The sequence below is a fragment of the Aquarana catesbeiana genome, linkage group LG04 (assembly GCF_042186555.1).
Source record: "Aquarana catesbeiana isolate 2022-GZ linkage group LG04, ASM4218655v1, whole genome shotgun sequence".
Taxonomy (NCBI): Eukaryota; Metazoa; Chordata; class Amphibia; order Anura; family Ranidae; genus Aquarana; species Aquarana catesbeiana.
The window spans coordinates 565,397,479-565,420,875 of NC_133327.1; the positions used below are offsets into that span (position 1 = coordinate 565,397,479).

At 46.1% G+C, this 23,397-nt stretch overlaps 1 protein-coding gene across 1 annotated transcript in view; it reads left to right on the forward strand.

Annotated features, from left to right (window-relative positions):
- Positions 1-13,823: 13,823 nt before the first annotated feature.
- SPAST (spastin) overlaps positions 13,824-23,397 on the forward strand; it is a 73,915-nt gene continuing 64,341 nt past the window's right edge. Inside the window, exon 1 of the mRNA XM_073628027.1 lies at positions 13,824-14,329. Within this exon, the coding sequence (XP_073484128.1) occupies positions 13,942-14,329 (388 nt within the window). The 5' untranslated portion in view covers positions 13,824-13,941. The remainder of the gene's footprint in view (positions 14,330-23,397) is intronic.

Genomic DNA, 23,397 nt, shown 5'->3' on the forward strand with positions numbered 1-23,397 from the left:
CCAGGAGTTGAAGATTTTCCAAACTTTGGAATATATTGCTCTTGTAACCTTCTTTCTACTGGATAGGAGGGTAGCTACCAACCTATCCGAGAAACCTTTTCTCTTCAAGAGCTGTTCCTCAGTAGCCAGGCCGTGAGCTTTAGTTTTGCTACTTCCTTTTTGTAATAGAAGGTCTTTTCTTAACGGAAGGTGCCAGTATGGTTTTAGTTGCATCTGAAGAAGGGATGAAAACCAAGGCCTTTTTGGCCAGAAGGGAGTGATGAGGATCACGGTTGTATCCTCCTTCCTGATTTTTGCTATGACCCGAGGGATAAGCTGAAACCGGGGGAATGCGTAACAGAGGTGAAATTTCCAATCGTGCGCTAGAGCATCCACTCCCAGTGATGCCTCGTTCCTGTTCAGGGAGAAGAAGCGAGACATTTGCGAGTTTTCCTGGGTGGCAAAGAGATCCACTCTTGGGCGCCCCTATTTCTGCACTATTAAATGGAAGACTTCTGGATTCAATTGCCACTCCGCTACCAATATCTAGTTCCTGCTTAGGAAGTCAGCTACTCTGTTTAGGGTCCCTTTTAAATGGACCGCGGATAAGGATAGAATATGGAGCTCTGCCCAACTCAGAATGCCTTTTGCCAGGCTTTGCAGAACTTTGCTTCTGGTTCCCCCCTGTCTGTTTATGTAAGCCACCGCCGTGGCGTTGTCTGACAGGATCTGAGTATGCTGCCCCTGGACTTCTTTCACAAAGGTCAGTAAGGCCATCTCTATAGCTTTTAGTTCCCTCCAATTTGAGGACCTCAGTGCATCTTTTGTGGCCCACGAGCCCTGGGCCCACTGGCCACTCATATGAGCCCCCCAACCCCAGGAACTGGCATCGGTTGTCAACCTCACCTGAGTTGGGAAGGACCATAACAGACCCTCTGAATACCTTGTCTGGTTCTTCCACCACCAAAGACTTCTTTTTACTGAAGTAGGGATCTTCACTAATGAATCTAGTGAATCCTGCTGGTGATTCCAGGTTTTTAACAGGAAACTTTGCAGAGGTCTGAAGTGGAGCTTTGCCCACTGGATGGCCGGTATGGAAGAGGTCAGGGTTCTCAATGCTGACATGACCTTCCTGATGGACAGAAATTGATTGGACTGTAGCAGTGACACCACTTGTACCAACTTTTCTGTTTTTCCTCTGGAAGAAAAATTTTTTGTTCCAAAGAGTTGATACGGAAACCCAGGAATAACACTTCCTGTGAGGGAATCAGATTTGATTTTTGAAGGTTTAAAATCCACCCTATGGATTCAAGGTGAACACGGGCTCTGAGCAAGTTTTCTTGAAGACCTTCTCTGGTCTGGGCGAAAAACAGCAGGTCGTCCAGATAAGGAATAACTGAGATCCCCTCTAGACGCAGAGGTGCCAGAGCTTCGGCCATTATTTTCGTGAAGACCCTTGGGGATGATGACAGACCAAACGGGAGTGCTCTGAATTGTAGATGTACCACCTTCTTCCCTTCTTTCAGTGCTAACCTCAGATATTTCTGTGACCTGGCGGCAATAGGAATGTGGAGGTAGGCATCTTGTAAATCTATTGATGCCATATAGCACCCTTGATACAGGAGGTTTCTTACTGAAAATATTGAATCCATCCGAAACCTTCTGTACTCTACTGATTTGTTCAGCATTTTGAGATTCAGGATAAGACGGAACTTTCCTGAAGGTTTCTGAACCAGAAAAACATGTGAGTAGAACCCCTGGAAGAACTCCCCTGCCGGGACCGGAACAATGACTTTCTGATTTTTCAGTTCCTGAATTAGGGACTTCATGGCGAAAGCCTTGACTGCATCCCTTGGGACGTTTGTCACCAGGAATCTTTTTGGAGGTTCTTCCGTGAATTCTATCACATACCCCTGGGAGAGCATATTTACAACGAACTGATTTGAAGAAATGGCTCTCCACTGAGGAAGAAACTCCTGGAGTCTTCCCCCGACCTTGAAGGAGTCATTGTGGTTTTGCGGAGGCCGCAGGAGGATTGAAGAGGACTCCACCCCTACCTTTGGGCTTCTGAGAAGACCATGATTTCCTCTTGCCCTGCGTTTTTCCTTCCTGCTGACCTTTTTGGGGCCGAAAGAAACGCTTACGGGTTTGCACCTGCTTTTTCTTAACCGGAAACGACTTTTTCTTATCTGCTGTACGGTCAAGAATGGACTCTAGCTCTGAACCGAATAGCAGATCACCTGCAAACGGAATACCACACAGTCTATTTTTAGATGCAGCATCCCCTGGCCACGTCTTCAGCCATAAGGCCCTTCTGGCAGAATTAGTTAAAGCTGCTGACCTTGCTGACATGCGGATAGATTCCGCAGACGCATCCGCAATATATGATATTGCTGCAGACAGGGTTGAAAAAGAGTCTAGAATCTCCTGTTTTGAGGAATCTGCTATGACATGGGCTTTCAACTGGTTAACCCAGTGATCTAAGTTCCTTGCAACACAGGTTGTTGCCATTGCTGGTTTCAGTCTGTGCATCACTGATTGCCAGGTTCTTTTAAGAAGCAAGTCCATCCTTTTGTCCATAGGCTCCTTCAGAGTGCCCATATCCTCAAAGGCGAGGTCCGTAGACTTAGAGACCTGAGAAAAGGCAGAGTCCAATTTTGGAACCTTATTCCATATAGAATCTGGATTTTCCTCAAATGGAAATCTTTTCTTGTGAGCCCGGGAAAAGAAAGGCTTTTTCTCAGGTTCCAGCCACTCTTTTTTAATCATATCAGTGATAACTGAATGGACTGGAAAAGAACGGCCTTTTGAATCTCCTAAACCAGCATACATGCGGTCATGCAGGGAGAGTTCCTTCTTTTCCTCTTCTATCCCCAAAGTGGCATGGATTACCTTCAGGAGTCCTCCCACCTCTTCTAGTGACAATTTGTATTTAGAAGCAGCATCTGATTCATTTTCCACCTCCTCAGAATCTGTATCATCTGGAGCGAGGGAAACGGACCCTTGGGAAGCGTCCTGGGATATCGGACCCCCAAAAATTATTTGAGAGCCGCCCTGGGGTTCTGAAGATGGCTGCGGAACCAAAGAATCCCTAGAGGGACCTGGTTCCTCTCTTAGGTTAGACCTAAAAGCTTGAAAGGTGGCCCGGAGCTCATCCTTTATTGTTGAAACCAAGTCGCCACATACGGATGGAGTCTCCTCTCTGACCAAATTTGTAATGCACTCTGCACAAAGCGTTTTGGTCCAAGCATCGCTTAATTTCTCTTTGCAGACAGGGCACCTTTTCTTGACTGGTTGGGCAGAACCTTTGGCCTGGACAAACAGAAAAGAGACATGGAACCACGCTTAAAAGGCTGCAATACAGCGCAAATAAGACACCCAGGTGCACTAAGGAAGATAACATCTCACTTTCCATGTGCCCAGCAAGCCACCACCACCTAATCCCCTGTTGTAGGGCAGATATACTAAATCTAGCCACTGCAACATACATTCCCATGAGGGGGGGAAAGGGTGAGTAACCCCCCCACAGGAGAAAAGGGCCGCGGGTAATAGAGGACACAGTCCCTTACCTTAGCCTTGCTGGCGCCTTGGCTTGCCCCCTTATCCGCTGCATCGCTATCCATAGCTGTCTGCGGTGCGTGGTGAAACGACCGGTTCCAGATTCGAAAACGCCGCTGCGCTGACCTGGAACCGGAAATAAGGCACCAGGTGAGCCTGCCCTCTCCCACTGCACTTTGCGACCGGAAATGACGCGCGCGCCGACCCGGAAGTGCTGCCTCCTCCCATTACAGGACGTGGCTGAAGCGCTCTTCTGCCACCAGAAACATGGCGGCCGCCACCGCTCATTCCTCCAATGCAGCCCGCAGGGAACAGAGGCGGCCGCCTGTCTGGCCAAAAAATTTGGAGGCAGCACCCCCAGACGTACAGGCTCTCCCCGAGCACGGAAGAGGGAGAGGGAGCCCACGGGACCATCCATCTGAGAGGCAAGTGGGAGGCTCACTCTCCTAGCCATAAAAAGACCTAACAGGTGAGAACCTGTGTCTCCCAGGATAAACCTGAGAGATCATGGCTCCCACCAGAGGTGTTCCTTCAGCTGGAGGAAACACAAAAAACTGACGAGGCAACGTGGAGGGCTCCAATTTAAAGACTTAATTGATGAGGTGTTTCCTGTGGGAGGAGGAGCCATGATCTCTCGGGTGCTGTCCTGAAAGACGTTTTGGAAAATATTGTTTTCAGGGTTTTTTTTTCATTTATATCGCAAAAAATTATATCCCAGTGATAATCAAATACCACCAAAAGAAAGCTGAATTTGTGAGCTTTCATGACGACATCACGGAGCTGTTGGATGTTAGAGATCTTTCGCTCCTCCACGTTCCATTTGAGGATGCCCCATTGATGCTCAATAGGGTTGGGGTCTGGAGACATGCTTGGCCAGTCCATCATCTTTACCCTCAGCTTCTTTAGCAAGGCAGTGGTTGTCTTGGAGGTGTGTTTGGGGTCGTTATCATGCTGGAATACTGCCCTGCGGCCCAGTCTCCGAAGGGAGGGGATCATGCTCTGCTTCAGTATGTCCCAGTACATGTTGGCATTCATGGTTCCCTCAATGAACTGTAGCTCCCCAGTGCTGGCAGCACTCATACAGCCCCAGACCATGACACTCCCACCACCATGCTTGACTGTAGGCAAGATACACTTGTCTTTGTACTCCTCACCTGGTTGCCGCCACACACGCTTAACACCATCTGAACCAAATACGTTTATCTTGGTCTCATCAGACCACAGGACATCCAGTAATCCATGTCCTTAGTCTGCTTGTCTTCAGCAAACTGTTTGCAGGCTTTCTTTTGCATTATCTTTAGAAGAGGCTTTCTTCTGGGACGACAGCCATGCAGACCAATTTGATGCAGAATGCGGCGTATGGTCTGAGCACTGACAGGCTGACCCCCCCACCGCTTAAACCTCTGCAGTAAAGCTGGCAGCAAACATACGTCTATTTCCCAAAGACAACCTCTTTATATGACGCTGAGCACATGCACTCAACTTCTTTGGTCAACCTGAGTTGGCCTGTTTTGAGTGGAACCTGTCCTGTTAAACAGCTGTATGGTCTTAACCACCATGCTGCTCAGTTTCAGGGTCTTGGCAATCTTCTTATAGCCTAGGCCATCTTTATGTAGACCAAAAATTCTTTTTTTATCAGATCCTCAGAGAGTTATTTGCCATGAGGTGCCATGTTGAAACTCCAGTGACCAGTATGAGAGAGAGTGATAACACCAAATTTAACACACCTGCTCCCCATTCACACCTAAGACCTTGTAACACTAATGAGTCAGATGATACCAGGGAGGGAAATTGCTAATTAGGCCCAATTTGAAAATTTTCACTTAGGGGTGTATTCACTTTTGTTGCCAGTGGTTTAGACATTAATGGATGTGTGTTGAGTTATTTTGAGGGGACAGCAAATTTACACTTTTATACAAGCTGTAAACTCACTACTTTACATTGTAGCAAAGTGTAATTTCTTCAGGGTTTACTTCCTCTTTAAAGGGACAGCACACTTTTTTTTTACACAATATTTATTTGGGTCTAGTATTCAGGACATAATAGTTGCAGCAGTCTGTAATATTCCATCAACCGAGCGCAAGAGTCTCCTTTTTACATTTTAGAGCTGGCAATGACAGCTGCAGTATATCACACCAATGCTGCAGCAGGGAGGTGAGTATAGATGTTTGCTTATTCACTATACTCACACTTCTCCTTGTCTAACTTTAAGATATCTGGTTTTAGATTTTCAATAATGTAATAATCAGCACAAAGGACATATCCTACTGACTGTAAGTTGTCCCTTGTACAGATTTTTTTATTTGACTTTGGCTGCACCAAAGTCTAGTACACATGGGCCAAATGTCAGCCGGTTCAATAAAAACCAGTCGACATTCGGCCTGTATGTATAGCAGCCGGTCCAACAGAAGCCAGCCATTCAGCCGGCTTCTGTCAGACAAGCATGCTGGAAAACCAGCAGCCGACTGGCTCCCGATCAGTGCTCTCAGCCAATGGCTGAGAGTGCTGACTGGAGTGTTCTGGCGGGGGTGCCGCCCCTCTGTCAGAACACAATAGAACAGCAGGGGAGATAGCTGTACTAACATCGGATTGTTAGTACATCGGCTCTGACCAGAGCTTTCAGTTTTTTTTCGTTCAACCCAGCGGTGTGTACTAGGCTTTAACTTGCTGGACAGAAGTGTTTGCATTATCTTTGGTAGTCAAAATCAGATTACCATGCACATTGCCAAGTAGAGCTAAATGAGCAAATAAACTATTTGCAAGGATTCCCCTTTTTTTATCTCTTTTTTTTTTTTTTTTTTTATGGCTCTCCTTTATTAGTATCTTAACCACTTTAATACAGGGTACTTATACACCTTCATGCCCAGACCAATTTTCAGCTTTCAGTGCTGTCGCAGTTTGAATGACTATTGCGCGGTCATACAACACTGTACCCAAACTAAATTTTTATCATTTTGTTCCCACAAATAGAGCTTTCTTTTGGTGGTATTTGATCACCTCTGCAGTTTTTATTTTTTGCTAAACAAATAAAAAAAGACAGAAAAGTTTGAAAAAATAAAAGTTTTGCTTTTGTTTCTAAAATTTTGTAAATAAGGAAGTTTTCTCTTTCACTGATGGGCACTGATAAGGCGGCACCAATGAGCGGGCACTGATATGCGGCACTGATGGGCACTCATGGGTGGCACTGATAGGCGACACTGATGGGCACTGAAAGGCTGCAAAGATGGGTTCTTATGGGTGGCACTGATAGGCGGCACTGCTGGGCATTGATACGTGGCACTGATACGCGGCACTGGCAGTGGTAGGCATTGGAGTGGGCACTGATTGGCAGCTGCCTGGGCATTGATTGGCAGCTGCCTGGGCACAAATTAGTATTTCCCTGGGGGTCTAGGGGGGCATACCTGGTGGTCCAGTGTGGATGGCCATCCTGGTGGTCCTGAGCGGCATGACGGTGGTCCTGGGTGGTATCCGAGGGGGGGCTTTGCTGATAAACAATCAGCACAAACCCCCCATCAGGAGAGCAGCCGATCGGCTCTCCTCTACTCGCGTCTGTCAGATGCGAGTGAGGAAAAGCCGACCACCGGCTCTTCCTATTTACATCGTGATCAGCCGTGATTGGACACGGCTGATCACGTGGTAAAGAGTCTCCATCAGAGACTCTTTACCTAGATCGGAGTTGCGGAGTGTCAGACTAACACACCGCAACAATGATCGCCCCGATGTGTGCCCCCAGGGGCGCACAGCGGCTTAATATCCTGATCACGTCATATGACGTCCGGTCAGGGTATTGAAACCACTTTGCACTTTCAAATGGTTTTTATTGCTCTAACTAGGTATTAGACCCCTTTCACCCTGAAGCACTTTTCAGGCGCTTTCACGCTAAAAAAAAGTGCCTGAAAAGCTCGCGAAAACCTATTTCCATTAAAATCAATGAATGCTTTTACACTGGGGCAGTGCGCTGGCAGGGCAGTGAAAAAACACCACTCTCCATTGAAATGAATGGAAAGCTCTTCAAAAGCGCCTGAAAAGCTCTTCAAAAGCCCTCGGCTTTTTACACTGGAGAGACAGGTGAGGCTCTTTACAGGCACTATGCAGGCGCTATTTTTATCGCTGTAGCGCCTGTAAAGCACCTCAGTGTGAAAGTAACCTTAGTGTAGTTAAAAACCTTGTGTTGTTTGCCTTAGCTTGTAATGATGGGCTCACAGGTTGTGACTGCAGTTTGTAGTGACATGGCTAATCTATTCCCCTATGGCCATGCAATAATTCACCTAATTTGTCCCTATTCACTAAAGTGACAGGCAACTTCTTCTTCTGGGTCAAACAGTGCTTGCCATTTCCCTGTGTTGCATCACAAATGTCTGAGTGTAACATGATGAAAACAAACACATCTTTTATAGCATAGTAAGCACTGCTTATTATTCTCACCTGCAAAGCACTAGACTGAGACCCATGGATTGGGGGATAGCACAATCTTTCTTCATAGGAAATGTCTGCTTTTTGGCCATGCTTCTCTTCTGGGTATAGTAGAACAGTTATTTTTGCACTACTGTGACCAAGAACCACCAACATTTGTCAGCTGACATCACTGAGCAGCTCCAGTCTCTGTATGTATCCCGTCAATAATGTTGGTATCCACCCAGATGCCGCTGAGCACTCAGCACGCTGCTGAGAGTCTGAGCCAGCCATTCCCACCCTCTCTACAGCCTGGAGCTCCAGTGAGAACAAGGGTCATGTAATCGCTCAGTTCTTGGTCTTAAGGCCTCTTTCAGACGGGGCTGACTGTCAAGTGGATCCTCCTGCTCAGCGGGGGATCTCTCCGCTGATCCCTGCTGTGCAGGCGGATGGCAGTGTCCACTCCGCTATGCAGAGAGTGGACACAGACACAGCCTGCTGTCCTCTATGGGGCGGTCTAATGGAAGTGAATGTAAGTTCACTTTTAAAAAAAATAAATAAATGCAATTTTTTTTTGCAGGTAAAAAAAAAATGTGCATTTACGTTTTTTTTATTTTGTTTTTTTTTAAGGAAAGGAGCCTGAAAAACCGATTGCTGATGCCATGCAGGTCTCCTGCAGACTGCCAGTGTGTGCTGTCTGCCCCGTACATCGTATGGCCAGGCAATTTCACACTGACAGGAAGACTCAATGAACTACCACAGCGCTCAACATCGCCATAGTAGTTCATTAAAAACTACAAGCTGACAACCGTAAAATATGTCGGGACTTGTAGTTCATTCATACACAGAGCTCTGTGTATGAATGACGTTACCGTGTGGGCAGAGCCCCACATGGCCACAGTTTTCAAAAAGTGACAGCTAGTATGGGGAACTTCTCTCTGTACTGCTGTCACAGGGACAGAGATAGCGGCTGCAGCATTGGGAATATATTACATGTTCCACCCTAAAAACAGGTGGATCATGTAACATATTCCCAAAGTGAAACTTATCCTTTAAAGCTGGCGGGGGACAGATACAGAATGCACTCTAAGCCCTCGTTCACGTTGGAGCAATTTGTAATGCGATTAGACAGGTCAAATTGCATGACAAGCAGACATCCCAACCTGCAAAACTCATTTTAGGGAGGTGGCAAACTCCATTCAGGGGGGTGACGCTTCGCGCCGGCGCTGACCCCCCCCCCCCCCCAATTAAATGCAGCTATACCAGTGCCCAAGAAATAGAGCTCAGGCGAGTGCTGAGTACAGAGTTCAGGGTTTAGGAGTGCGCTACGTACAGAGTGCAGGGTTCAGCAGGGGACATTAGGGATCAGTGTGGAGAGAGGGAACATTGGGGATCAGTGTGGAGAGAGGGAACATTGGGGATCAGTGTGGAGAGAGGGGACATTGGGGATCAGTGTGGAGAGAGGGGACATTGGGGATCAGTGTGGAGAGAGGGGACATTGGGGATCAGTGTGGAGAGAGGGGACATTGGGGATCAGTGTGGAGAGAGGGGACATTGGGGATCAGTGTAGAGAGAGGGGACATTGAGGATCAGTGTGAAGAGAGGGGGCATTGGGGATCAGTGTGAAGAGAGGGGGCATTGGGGATCAGTGTGGAGAGAGGGGGCATTGGGGATCAGTGTGGAGAGAGGGGGCATTGGGGATCAGTGTGGAGAGAGGGGGCATTGGGGATCAGTGTGGAGAGAGGGGACATTGGGGATCAGTGTGGAGAGAGGAGACATTGGTGCCAAGTGTGTGTGTGTGTGTGGGGGGGGGGGTGATGTTCAGTGTATGCATGCAGTGTACACTGTGTGAGTGCAGTGTGCTCTGTGTGACTGTTCTGTGCATGTTGAGTGTCATATACCACACAGTGCACTTGGTTTACCTGGAGTACTGATTTCCGGACATGTCCATTACAGGTGGGGTAGAGCAGCACACCCGTCCCTGGAACAGCATAGGAACACAGCTCTAAGCAGCATGCCGCACGAACTGGAGGCAGAAAATTGTCCCGGGACCGACAGCCAATAGGAAGCCAGAGGGGTGTGTGCACTGTTTGTGGGCAGAGAGGGAACATTCACATTGCAGAGCATGACTAGTGGCAGTAGATTGCTGGGTAGGGCTGGCTGAAATAGGAGATTAAAAAGGGGATGTTTGCTCATAGGAGACAGGAGTAGGTGTTCTCTCTGAGAACGGCAACCACACTGGCTTACCAGAGCAGAGAGGGTTTTGCGCCGCCGGGAGAGGAGTGCTGTCACTTGGAAATAGAGAAGCTGGGCTTTTCTGTTTATTAGTGACAGCAGTGACCAGAGAAGCGAGGGATCAGCGTTGGAGGTGGCGTAACGCCATTCCGTCTGAAAAAAGCCCTGTATCCGCCTGTCACTCAGCCACAGACAGAACACAGAGCAGCCCGAGTGGCTGTACTCCATTTGACCGCTTGGCTGCTTTGTCTTTTGTCTGTGACTGAATGACAGGCCCAGCCGGGAGATTGCCCAGCGCTCGCTGGTGTCTGGGAGCCCGCAGCCAAATGCGGGAGACTTGGGATGTCTGGACAAGTCGTGGCCTATTGCCGGCAATTTACTGTATAAATGTCACTGGCAGGGAAGGGGTTAACACTAGGGGGCGATCAAGGGGTTAAATGTGTTAACTAGGGAGTGATTCTAACTGTGGGGGGAGGGGACTGACTGGGGGAGGAGACCGATCGGTGTTCCTCTGTACTGGGAACACACGATCGGTCTCCTCTCCCCTGACAGGATGTGGATTTGTGTGTTTACACACACAGATCCACGTCCCTGCTCTGTGACCGGCAATCGCGGGTGTCTGGTGGACATCGCGGCCGCAAGGCACGCGCAGCGGCTCCCGAGTGACGTGACGGGCGCGCGCCTCCTAGTGGCCAGGAAGCCGAGGACCTCATATGACGGCCGCCCAGGATAAGAGAGACACCTCGCGGCTGTCATTTGACTATACGCGGGATGGGAACAGGTTAGAAAAATCCTCTTAGTGTAGGTAATGCCGAACAATATAATAACGTTCACCCAATACTTCAGGGATGTACTGTGTAAGAAAATGCTTCTTTTGACAGGTCTCTGCTCAGTTTTGAGCCTTAACATGTTTGATTTCCATTTATTTGATGCAACATGATCTTTCAAATTTTGCCAAAAACGTTGGGTATTCTTTGTGTTCGTGTGGCCTAAAATTAATTTGATTTTTTCCTAAAAATTTGTGTTTGATAAAGGCCTGTATTAATATCATGAGACGTAAAAAATTTCAACACCCACCATTTTATCCTACAAGGTCTCTGCTTTCAGAAAAGATATATATTTTGTGGGTTCCAAGTAATTTTGCAAGTAATTTTCTCTCAAAAAGATGCTGATTTTTAACCTGTGTGAAAAATTAACAAAACTGCCCTGACAGCAAGTGGTTAAAATAGAGACCAGGTCTCACGAAGGGCTCAACACTCAGACACTTTCTTCTCACTTTACATCCTCTTGGAGACTCCACTCAACCCTTGATGGTGTTTTAAGGCAATCTACGGCATCAGACCCATGCTGACACTCCCTTCCCATGGTTTATAGTCTACTCACACACCCAAAGACTAGACCCATAGACTGTGTCCCAGTCTATTTCAAACAATGAGACAAGTCCCAACTTGACACTTGCAGCCCGCAACTCCAAAGCATTATTTATTTTTCCTTAGAATCCTGCATAAATAATATGCAAATCCAGGAGATGAACTACAAGATCCTATCCAGGTGGTACAGGACCCTGTCCCCCCTCCAGAATTGTTTTTTCCCGAGGTAACAGACCTCTGTTGGCACTGCAATCTGGACGTAGGCTCCATTCTACATGTTTTAGTACTCTCCCAAATTGCAACCCTTTTGACCTGAGAATAGAGTCATCTCACAAAAATCCACAGACTACATTTTTCAGAATGACCCAGCATGGTTTCTTTTACACTTCTCCATCTCAATTAAGACTTACCAAAAGTCTATATTCAGACATCTTTTGATTATGGCAAAATTCTAAATACAACTGAAATAGAGAGACCTGCCACCCCACACTGTTTTTATGTGGATATGCAAAGTAGAAGAGATCAGGTCTATGGTGGATCCCATTCTTTCTTCTCACAACAAACATGAACTGTACAAAAAAACATGATAAGCTCTAACGAGCAGGGCTTCTGCTTTCTTCTGTACTGAATTGTATTGTAACTGTACTGTCCCCCCTCATGTTGTAAAGCTCTGCGCAAACTGTTGGCGCTTTATAAATCCAGTATAATAATAATGGTTTTACTGGTTGGAATTTCTGTTCTCAGAAGAGGACAAGGCCCTTATGCATGGAGAACCCTAGCTACCTGAAAACTCCCTTAGAGGTCCACCTGAGAATTCCTCTCAGTTCCCTCTACCCCCATCTATGTTCCCCTGTCTCTCCCCCCCTTCTATACTCCAAGCAAATAGCTCCCATTATTGTCAAACATACCTATAGAATCCTCCCTCACCCCTAGAACTAATAACCCATAATTCCTTTGCCCGATCTCCCCCCTAACATGCTTCGTGCGGTGTGGTACCCATTTAATTACTGTCAGTGCTTCACGTGACTCCTATGGAGGCGTTTTCTGTGATCAGGGGGTAGTACAGTGTGCGGAGTGATGACGTCCTCACGTCATCGCTTCCTGCACCTACATAGTAGCTCCAAAATCATGCAGCGGCCATATTTTATTATCCGGTGGTTCCATTTCTGCCCTTTTACTAGTTACAAAAATGGGAATTTTTAAAAAAATGTTACTTACCTAGGTGGATGCAGCATCTGTCCCCCTCAGACTCTAAGGCTGAGAACCGAGCGATCAAACACGCTGACCTCTCCATCCTCTGAGCTCTCTGAGCAGAGAGCTGGTGTCTGTCAGTCACTGGCTCTCTGCTCTGCCCCCCCCCCGCTCACTGGTGCGCTGGGCTGTGGAGGGGGCAGGAGCGGCCGGCTCAAGCTCTCAGTGGCTCGCTAAGAGGCTGAGATGGGTGCCAGTCCAGGCATGTGGGCGGATCCCAACCATATTATTGCCGTCCTTACCGAGCGTGGACCAGCTCTGTCACGTCAGAGGTGAAGTACAGCCAAGCCTAGTTTAAAAAAACAACAAACCTACATACACACACCTGGGTGGATGCAGCATTGGTCCCCCGCTGCCTCTAAGACAGAGAAGTGCACAATCAAAGACTGCTGATCGCTCAGTTCTCGGTCTTCAGTAAGCAGAGAGAAGTGACTGTCAGTCGCTGGCTCTGTGCTTTGTCCTTCCAGCTGGTGTGCCGATCTGTGGAGGGGGCGGCGCTCTGATAGGCTGAGCCAACTACCAGTCAAGGCATCTGATTGGATCCCGACTAGGGTTTCCACCTCATCCCTTTAAACCTGAACACATATGAATTACACAGGTTCTAAGGCTAATTTAAAGCAGATAAGGCACCAGGTGAGTTGATTTACCACCTTAATCAGCCACAGAACCTGTGTAATTATGTGTTCGGGATTAAAAGGCTAAGGTGGCAACCCTAATCCCGACATTAAAGTCGGGATCTCTCCAGAGTGTGGACCTGCTGAGTGACATGAGCTGACAACAGACTTTAGCCCACTGTTGGCTTAATACAGGTCACAGGAGTGCAGAACTAAGTGCACCCTAGAAGTGGGACTAGAAAAGCTTTAGCTGTACTTTTCCTTTAATGGGCGGAGGAATGACTGCTCTGCGACCATTGTGCATCCTCCGGGCCTGGTACGGGTTTGGCTGCAGACAATAACATTGCGCGCACAGAGGGCGTGTCCAATTCTGACTTGAGGACCATTCCACGTGACGTGAAAACACTGGAAGTCTCGCGGTGTGGGCGGGAGTATCTGTCAAGCTGTGGCGGAGTAGGCGGGGCCTGAGCGCTGTCAGATGCAGTGGGCGGGGTAGTCGGGCACCGTGCCCGGTGTTATGGCGGCGGCTGTGGGTTCTGTGAATGAATTCTCCGGGCGGAAAAGGGAAAAAGAAGAAGCCGGCGACCCCAACGGCAGATTCCGGTCCCGGTCCTCCAGCGTGCTCGGAGACTTCGCTGCATAAGCGGAACGTATACGTGTTCTCGTACCCCCTTCTCGCCGTCTTCTCTCTGCTTCGATTCATCGCCTTCCAGCTCGGCTTGCTGTTCGCTTGGTGCTGCGAGCGGCTCTCCCGCAGAGTCATGGCGGACAAGAAGAACGCCTTGTCCCTCGGTGATCAGGGCGCCCCCTCTGTCAGGACGGCCTCTGCTCAGGACAAGCCGGGCAATGAGCCTGAGGTGGTGCGGGCCTTCCACCAGCAGGCCTTCCACTACATCTCTATGGCGCTGCGCATCGACGAGCAGGAGAAAGGTGAGCAGTCCGCTGTCTGTGTGTACATTACTGAGACAATGGATGAGCCCCACGTCATGTGTGTGTACAAAAACAATTGGGCTGACCGTGCTATGCCTGATCAGGTGTATGGGGCCTTCAAATGAACAATTGGGCTGACCACGCCGTGCCTGATCTGGTGTACGGGGCCTTCAAATGAACAATTGGGCTGACCACGCCGTGCCTGATCTGGTGTACGGGGCCTTCAAATGAACAATTGGGCTGACCACGCTGTGCCTGATCTGGTGTACGGGGCCTTCAAATGAACAATTGGGCTGACCACGCTGTGCCTGATCAGGTGTACGGGGCCTTCAAATGAACAATTGGGCTGACCACGCCGTGCCTGATCAGGTGTAGGCAGGGCCCCCAAATGGACAATTGGGCTGACCACGCCATGCCTGATCAGGTGTACGAGGCCTTCAAATTAACATTTGGGCTGACCACGCTGTGCCTGATGGGTGTAGGCAGGGCCTTCAAATGGTCAATGGGCTGACCACGCCATGCCTGATCAGGTGTACGAGGCCTTCAAATTAACATTTGGGCTGACCACGCTGTGCCTGATCAGGTGTAGGCAGGGCCTTCAAATGGTCAATGGGCTGACCACGCCATGCCTGATCAGGTGTACAGGGCCTTCAAATGAACAGTTGGGCTGACCACACGGTGCCTGATCAGGTGTAGGCAGGGCCTCCAAATGGACAGTTGGGCTGACCACGCTGTGCCTGATCAGGTGTAGGCAGGGCCTTCAAATGGTCAATGGGCTGACCACGCCATGCCTGATCAGGTGTACGGGCCTCCAAATGAACAATTGGGCTGACCCTGCCGTGCCTGATCAGGTGGAGACAGGTGTGGAGCTTTGACCAGTAGGCATTCTGCCTGCTGACCGTGCCATGCCTGACCAGGTGCACATAGGGCCTCCAGATGAACAATTGAGCTGACCCTGCCATGCCTGATCAGGTGTACAGGGCTTCCAAATGACCAATTGGGCTGACTGTTGACTTGGTTAAATTGATGATAGGCAACTCCTATCCTCATATTGATTAGTGGTTCCAAATTAATAATAACTACTGCAGTAGGGAACAGACACAAAAGATACACTCGGCATCTTTCCAAATAACTGTTCTGCTTTATTATGACGCAATTGAAGGTTTTTATGCACATGATTACGTAGGTATCACATTAATATTACAATTGTACGTTTATGGTAACAAAGGGCGTTACATAGGCAGGCTAATTCTAATCAGGACTCAAAGAATGTAAACATTTACTGAAAACATTATTAGTGCTGTGTGCACAGTGAGGGCAGAGTGCAATACATACAAAATACAATACAATTATATACAGAACTTACAAATTTCCATTACAGTCTCCCCTCTTTTGATCACTAACCATACCTGCTATCACCTTTAACCTGGAACCTCCACACACTTAGGTGGAGGTAGTCCTGGCCAAAGAGGCAAAAAAACTCCATTGTGGAGAAAATAATAGCTGAGCAACTTTTTTCATTACCAAATGACTTTTCATTGTGAAAAACAAATGATTGATAAGACATATTTACAGAGTACTGGCTGTACACTCCTGTGGCCAGAATGGCCTTCTAGCTGAATTGTTGGCATGCTGACTTATCAGCATATGTAAACACAGACAGTTCTACATAGAATGGAAGACATACAAAATACAAAATATGACTTCAACATGGCTAAACTACTTTTCAAATATGTATATCCCTTACAATTAAAGTAATTGAATCAAAAAGTCCCCTAGACTGTGATCACAAGAGGGAAACAAATCAAACACAGAGATTTCTTTAATTTAGTCATTTTTGCAGTGTCTGGTGTGGATCCAGGTGACTTTTCCTTCAAGTTTTGCAAAAACTGTACATGAAATAGATGCTGTATTGAGTCTCCAAACATTTCCTTATATATAAATGTGTTTTAACAATCCACAAGTCACCTGGCTTTAGTTTTAGATCCTTCCAAACTTTTAGGATCTGGAATTGGGGAGAAAACACATAAATTAGTTTGTCAAAAAACCTTAAAAGATCAGCAACGTTCTCTGTGAGATCCAAATGGAGGACTTCAGCTGCTGAGACAAAATATAAGCAAGTGAGTAACACACTCCCAAACAAATCCCATAGGGAGAGAGTCCAACATCCCCTTTAGGGGCTTCATAAAATATAAGAAAACATTCAGGCAAAAGTTTTCTAGTTTCTTACTCTACTTTGTCCTCTACATTGTAGACAGTAAGGGGTGTAAAAATAAAACCTCAAAACTTCTAGTAAGGACTCTCCTATAAAAATGATTTCCTCTGTTACTCTCTGTACTTTCTGCACTCTGTACTTACAAACTACTTCTGATAACACTTTTTACTGTGGCCTTTGCAGTAGCATTTGCCACTGGACATCCAGAAAACATGTCCATACAGACAAAATGCATACTTGTAAGATCCTGACTTGGGCATCTGGATATATCTTTTTGTAATCTCTGGAAGGGATGTTCAGCTTTTGGTAACACCTTTGGTAACAGGTAAAACAAGAAGTGGTATGTTATAAAAACAACTGTGGAGAACCCTGGCTCTATCCCATGCTCATTTACTAAGGCAGCCATAACTGCTTGTGACTGATGACACGGTCCATGTGTAAAGCTGGAGGGAAAAGAGTGGTTGGCAGACATAAATGATCACCTTTTTCCAAAGTCTTGTTTCATAAGAAGTTGCCCCCTGTGGACCACTTGTTCTTCTCGTTCTGGGGTCCTTAAAGTTGAATTATTAATCCCAGCTATACTGGGCCAGAACTAGAGTGGAATCTGTGAGTTGCACAGACCCATCAAGTGTCCGGGGCTGTAATTCAGCATCCTTAGTCGCCTGGTCTGCTTCCATGTGTGAGTTTTAAAGGGGTTGTAAAGGTAAAAATTTTTTCACCTTAATGCATTCTATGCATTAAGGTGAAAAAACTTTTGACAGTACCGCCGCCCCCAGGCCCCCCGTTTTACTTACCTGACGCCTCGAATCTTCGCTGCTCGTCCTCGTCATCTTCATTGCAGCTCAGCCTGGTCGCTGATTGGCTGCAGTGGATGGATTGAAAGCAGCGCAGCCATTGGCTCGCGCTGCTGTCAATCACATCCGATGACGCGGCGCGCCGGGGGGCGGGGCCGAGTGATACAGCGAGCGGCTATAGCCGCCGGCTGTATCACGGGAGCGCGCCCGCAAGCACTCACCACCATGCGAGGGAGCTCGCATTAAGGTGGTAAATGCTTGCGGGGAGGAGCTGAAACAGCCGCCGAGGGACCCCAGAAGACCAGGTTCGGGGCCACTCTGTGCAGAACGAGCTGCACAATGAAGGTAAGTATAACATGTTTGTTATTTTTAAAAAAAAAAAAATTACCTTTACAACCCCTTTAAAGTTAATATGGCTACCTCAGCAAGAACCTGGAAGGCTGAAAACAGCTGATCAAATTAACTTGGCATGCTTTATTGGTTTACCTGCTGAAGTTAAAACAAAGTTCTGGCCCTTCAAATGGAACCAAAAGCTCTCGATATCTCGACTATCTATATAAATATACACTCTTTTATAGCTCACAGGCTTTGCTAAAACATGGAGCTCTGCTTCTTGAGCTGGGGAAAAAGGATCCAATGACTTTGAAATACAGAGTATCCTTCTGGGTGATAAACTGCATACTCAAATCTACAAAAAATGTAATATCTGGGTCTTCAGGGAGTGTGTCCTGCACGGGGCTCACAGCAGCTGATTCCTACACCATCAATTTAACACATGTGTCTTCCTTTGTCTCCAGCCTCCTCCAATAGAGGCAATAAGGTGGCTGGATTAAAATGTATGCATTTTTCATTGTTAGATTTGTACATAAACAAGCTCATATTTTAAACCTTTCATTAGACAAACATTTAGTTAGCTGTATATTTGCAGCACAGAATGTCGGACCATTAAAAATGAAATGTTTGACCAAAACAATATCTAAGTTTGTCTAATAGCACCTTTGCATAAAGCTACAGCTCTGATATATCGGGATGAACCCTTCATTACTGGGTCCAGCTTCCATAAATATATTACAATGGCTTGTTTTCTATCATGCTGTTTGTGTAAGAACTCCAGTTTCATGTTTCAAAAGACAACTTTTTCCTGGCAATATTATAATAAATGATAACAATACCCTGCGGTCATCGAGAGATGTCCATAAATCCAAAATATTCTTCTGCTTATACCACTCTACTTACAAGAAAAAGGGACACATCATTTCACAATCCACACATTCTGCTTTGGATTTCAAAAATAAAAATAAATAAAAACAAAAGGATCAACAATCTGTATGATGGACCAGAAAGCATCAAAAACTATAAAACAACTGGCTGCAGGTGGCATCTATCCTAACAGGGTGTGTGGACTTGATGTGATGGGTCTGTTATATTTAAATTTTATTTATTATAACTCTCACATCATTGACCGCACATCAAGTTATTATCAAGAACCTTGAAATTTCATTTTTGTAGAAAAACTTCTTATGTATTCCATCCATCTTGGCTTTGTTTAATATTATGGCAGCTGTATTCCAAATAACAACCTCATCTTAATCGTTTTTTTCTCTCAATAAGGGCTTATTGTATAAACGTAAATTTACAAAAATTGTTATCTTAATCTAAACTAATCCAATTTTTACAAATTTCCCCAATAACCTGGATTTCATTTCCAACCAAAGGTTGTCTAAACCAGTTTCAATATATCTATATTATTAATAAAATTGTTAAACTCATATTAGAAAAGAATACTCATTACTTAATTTCCCTTTTTTTAATGCACTGTTTCCACTCTCAAAAGATTTTCAATTTGTATAATACACGGTTAAATGTAACCTTCATTTTACCATGTTTGGAAAACAGATTCAAAAAAATTGTGATCACATTGTTTACCATTAGATTCGTTAACCCGGCACATTTTGTTATAAATGTTTTGTCTAAAAAACTGGAATTGGCATGGTGTCCTTCCAGCTTATCACTGACCTCTCATCTTAGCCACATTCTTTCATGAGAGCGCAAAGGAGGGGGTCACATCTGCGTACATGAAACACACAAGCAATAGAACTAAAGGTCCCAGCATTCGCACACACATACACCAATATCTCTCTAAAATCGCTTACTTTTTCCCATTTGTACACAACACACGCATATCATTCTCTCACTTTCTTTTAACTCTTTAATATTTCCCTGCCTAAATTCTGCTTTCCTTATTTTGTTCAGATATCTTTTATTTCTAGCTTCTATGATCAGACGGGGAGCCAGAGTACTCATCCCATCTTCCCTCTCTGACAACATATAAAGTATTCTGTTTTACCTCTCATTTCTCTGTTTCTGGCTTTTACTAGTTGTAGTGCCTGACCCCAAATTCATCCCACAACTTAACATGAAAATGTCCCTTTCTGTCTAGTGTTAATGTCAACCTTGATCCATCCTGCTCACATAGATGGCTGTTTCTTTAGCTATTTACTCTGCATGATTCTTAGTCCCTGTGGACCTTGGTAACCCAGTTACCCATTGTGGATCCATGTCCACTTTAACCATTAATCTAGGGGCTCAGTATAGGCGGAACCGCTCCTTCGGTTCATATATAGCACTCCTCTTGCACTGGGCATTTTTGAGGGTCTCTTACCCTTCATTCCCTTACTTAATTCAATGCCCATAATGACTGGCCAGTCTTCTCTACATGTGCCTATACCCTCTTGCCTCTAAACTACTTTATCTAGCAGATTTACTACATATACCTGTGAACAGCACTATTCTACCCTTTCTTATCTATAACACTCCGATGGACAATAGACAGTGACAACATAACATATAACCACCAATCAATACAGTTCGATTAAGGGGAGTAAAATAGGTACCCTTTGTCCCGAAAATGCCTTACCGATCAAGGAAGTCTGATAACTCAAATGTAAGCAAAAGGCTTACCTCAGCCGGCTGATTATCAGAAATTCCCGGATCGTCTCAAGCTCCTCGTTTCGGATACTCAGGGTCACCTGGAATCCCCTCCTGGCTGGCTCGCCATGCTGACTTGGTTAAATTGATGATAGGCAACTCCTATCCTCATATTGATTAGTGGTTCCAAATTAATAATAACTACTGCAGTAGGGAACAGACACAAAAGATACGCTCGGCATCTTTCCAAATAACTGTTCTGCTTTATTATGATGCAATTGAAGGTTTTTATGCACATGATTACGTAGGTATCACATTAATATTACAATTGTACGTTTATGGTAACAAAGGGCGTTACATAGGCAGGCTAATTCTAATCAGGACTCGAAAGAATGTAAACATTTACTGAAAACATTATTAGTGCTGTGAGGGCAGTGTGCAATACATACAAAATGCAATACAATTATATACAGAACGTACACATTTCCATTACACTGTACTATGCCTGAACAGGTGCACATAGTCTCCAAATGAACAATTGGGCTATGTCATGCCTGACCAGGTGTACATAGGGCCCTCAGATGAACAATTGGGCTGATCGTGCCATGCCTGACCAGTAAGGATGAGCTCAGGCGTGTTCGCAACCCGCATGTGCAGAGCCTGCCAGTAAGTCGGCACTGCACAGCGCTAATCACAGGCAGTGAGACATTTCTTGATCTCTACAGTTGCGGATCGGGAAAATGTCACTACTTGTGATTAGCGCTGTGCAGTGCCGACTTCCTGGCAGGCTCTGCACGTGTGGGTTGCGAACACGCCTGAGCTCGTCCTTACTGACCAGGTATAGACAGGTGCAGGGCTTTCACCAGCAGCCCTGCTGACCGTGCCATGCCTGACCAGGTGTAGACAGGGCCTCCAAATGAACAATTGGGCTGACCGTGCCATGCCTGATCAGGTGGAAATATGTGCGGGGCTTTCACCAGCAGGCCTTCTGCCTGTTGACCAGGTGCACATAGGGCCTCCAGATGAACAATTGGGCTGACCATGCCATGCCTGGTCAGGTGTACACAGAGCTTCCAAATTAACAGTTGGACTGACGTATTTGTCTTTTTGGATGTCATCCTGAGTGCCGACCATCCCTTTCCTTATTCTTGTACTGCGCATGTGCCACTGATGTCATTGGTCTGAGCCATTGACAATATTTACTAAATGGCTCAGATTTAGGTGCTTTTCAAGGTACCTACCTACCTACCTTCTTCTAAGCTTTATGCCCCGTACACACGGTCGGATTTGCCGATGGAAAATGTCCGATCGGAGTGTGTTGTCGGAAATTCCGACTGTGTGTGGGCTCCATCGGACATTTTCCATCGGATTTTCCGACCCACAAAGTTGGAGAGCAGGAGATAAAATTTTCTGACAACAAAATCCGTTGTTGGAAATTCTGATCGTGTGTACACAAATCAGACGGACAAAGTGCCACGCATGCTCAGAATAAATAAAGAGATGAAAGCTATTGGCCACTGCCCCGTTTATAGTCCCGACGTACGTGTTTTACGTCACCGCGTTTAGAACGATCGGATTTTCCGACAACTTTGTGCGACCGTGTGTAGACAAAACAAGTTTGAGCCAACATCCGTTGGAAAAAATCCTAGGATTTTGTTGTCGGAATGTCCGAACAAAGTCCGACCGTGTGTACGCCCTATTACTGTGAATTGACGTTTAAAAGAAGAGTTAAATACCACTTTAAGGAAGCTTGATTGTTATAAATGGGCCACACCCCAAATGAAAATGCATACAACAGAAAATGCATACAACCCCTTTTTTAGTAACACAGTGCAGCACAACGCATGTTATGTGCATTGTCACATGTTGTCTCTTTAACTGTACAGTGCGTTGGGGTGCCATTGACAATAAGAGTGCCATTCATTCTCAATGGCAGCTCAACGCTTTTGACAAATGAGCCAATCAGTCAGCAATGGGATTGCATGTGAATGATGCATGGTAGGAACTAATGGGGCCCCTTTGCAGGTATAAGTCCTAATATACAAGTGTGCACTGCATACTAGCACATTATGACAGACTTACCTGCAAATGGAGCCCTCCAGTTCTGCGCCTTCAAGGCTCCCCCTTGTCTCTGGTGCTTCCATTTTCGCCTGTTTTTTCTACTGGGTTCCTGATCTACGGCTGCTTGAATGGCTGGGCCTCGGTGAAGTCACTCCCGCGCATGCTTATGGGAGTCACATCGCCACGTCACATAGAGTCATAAATGTGGTCTGAGCTGCACATGCATGGCTCAATCACATTACAGCCTACAGACGAGGGGATGTTTATGACAGAAGAGACGTCTATGGTCTGTCAGCGGTTTTTGTAAATATAACTTTACTACCGCTTTACGGTAGAATCCTCCGTTGTATGTGGTCAAGTCCTACAACCCTCCATCATCACAGACGGACCTTTGCAAGCCAGGGAGCACTCTAACAGACCAAACTGTCCTGACAAAGTAGCAGTTGGAGGGTTGAGACAAACTATCAAAAGGAATATTAAAGCCTTTTTTTTTCTTTAAAAATAACAAACATGTTATACTTACCTGCTCTGTGCAGTGGTTTTGCACAGAGCAGCCCACATCCTCCTCTTCTTGGGTCCCAAGCTGGCACTCCTGGTTCCTCCCTCCTGCCGATAGTGCCATCTTATAGTGACTGATAAATCGTTCAGTGAACATAAATGAACCCATTTTTTGTTAGTTTTTTTTTTTTTGCATATACCTAGAGCTGCACGATTAATCATCAAGAATTGTTATCGCGATCTTGACTAAAGTGTTTCACGATTCTTTCTATGCAAAGAATTCTTTCTGCTCTTCTGAAGCCACAGCTGTCTAAAGGGAGGGAGGAAAAAACTGGGCAGTCTGCCAAGAATCAGAATATTCTTTATCAGTTGAACTTAAGTATAAAACATTGTAACAATTTGTCAATGGAACAGACTTTGTGTGTAAGCCCCGGTTCACACAGGGGCGGCACGACTTGCAGGTCGCCTCAGCGAGGCGACCTGCAAACTACTTCCGAGGCGACTTGCAAAACGACTTCTGCATAGAAGTCTATGCAAGTCGCCCCCAAAGTAGTACAGGAACCTTTTTCTAA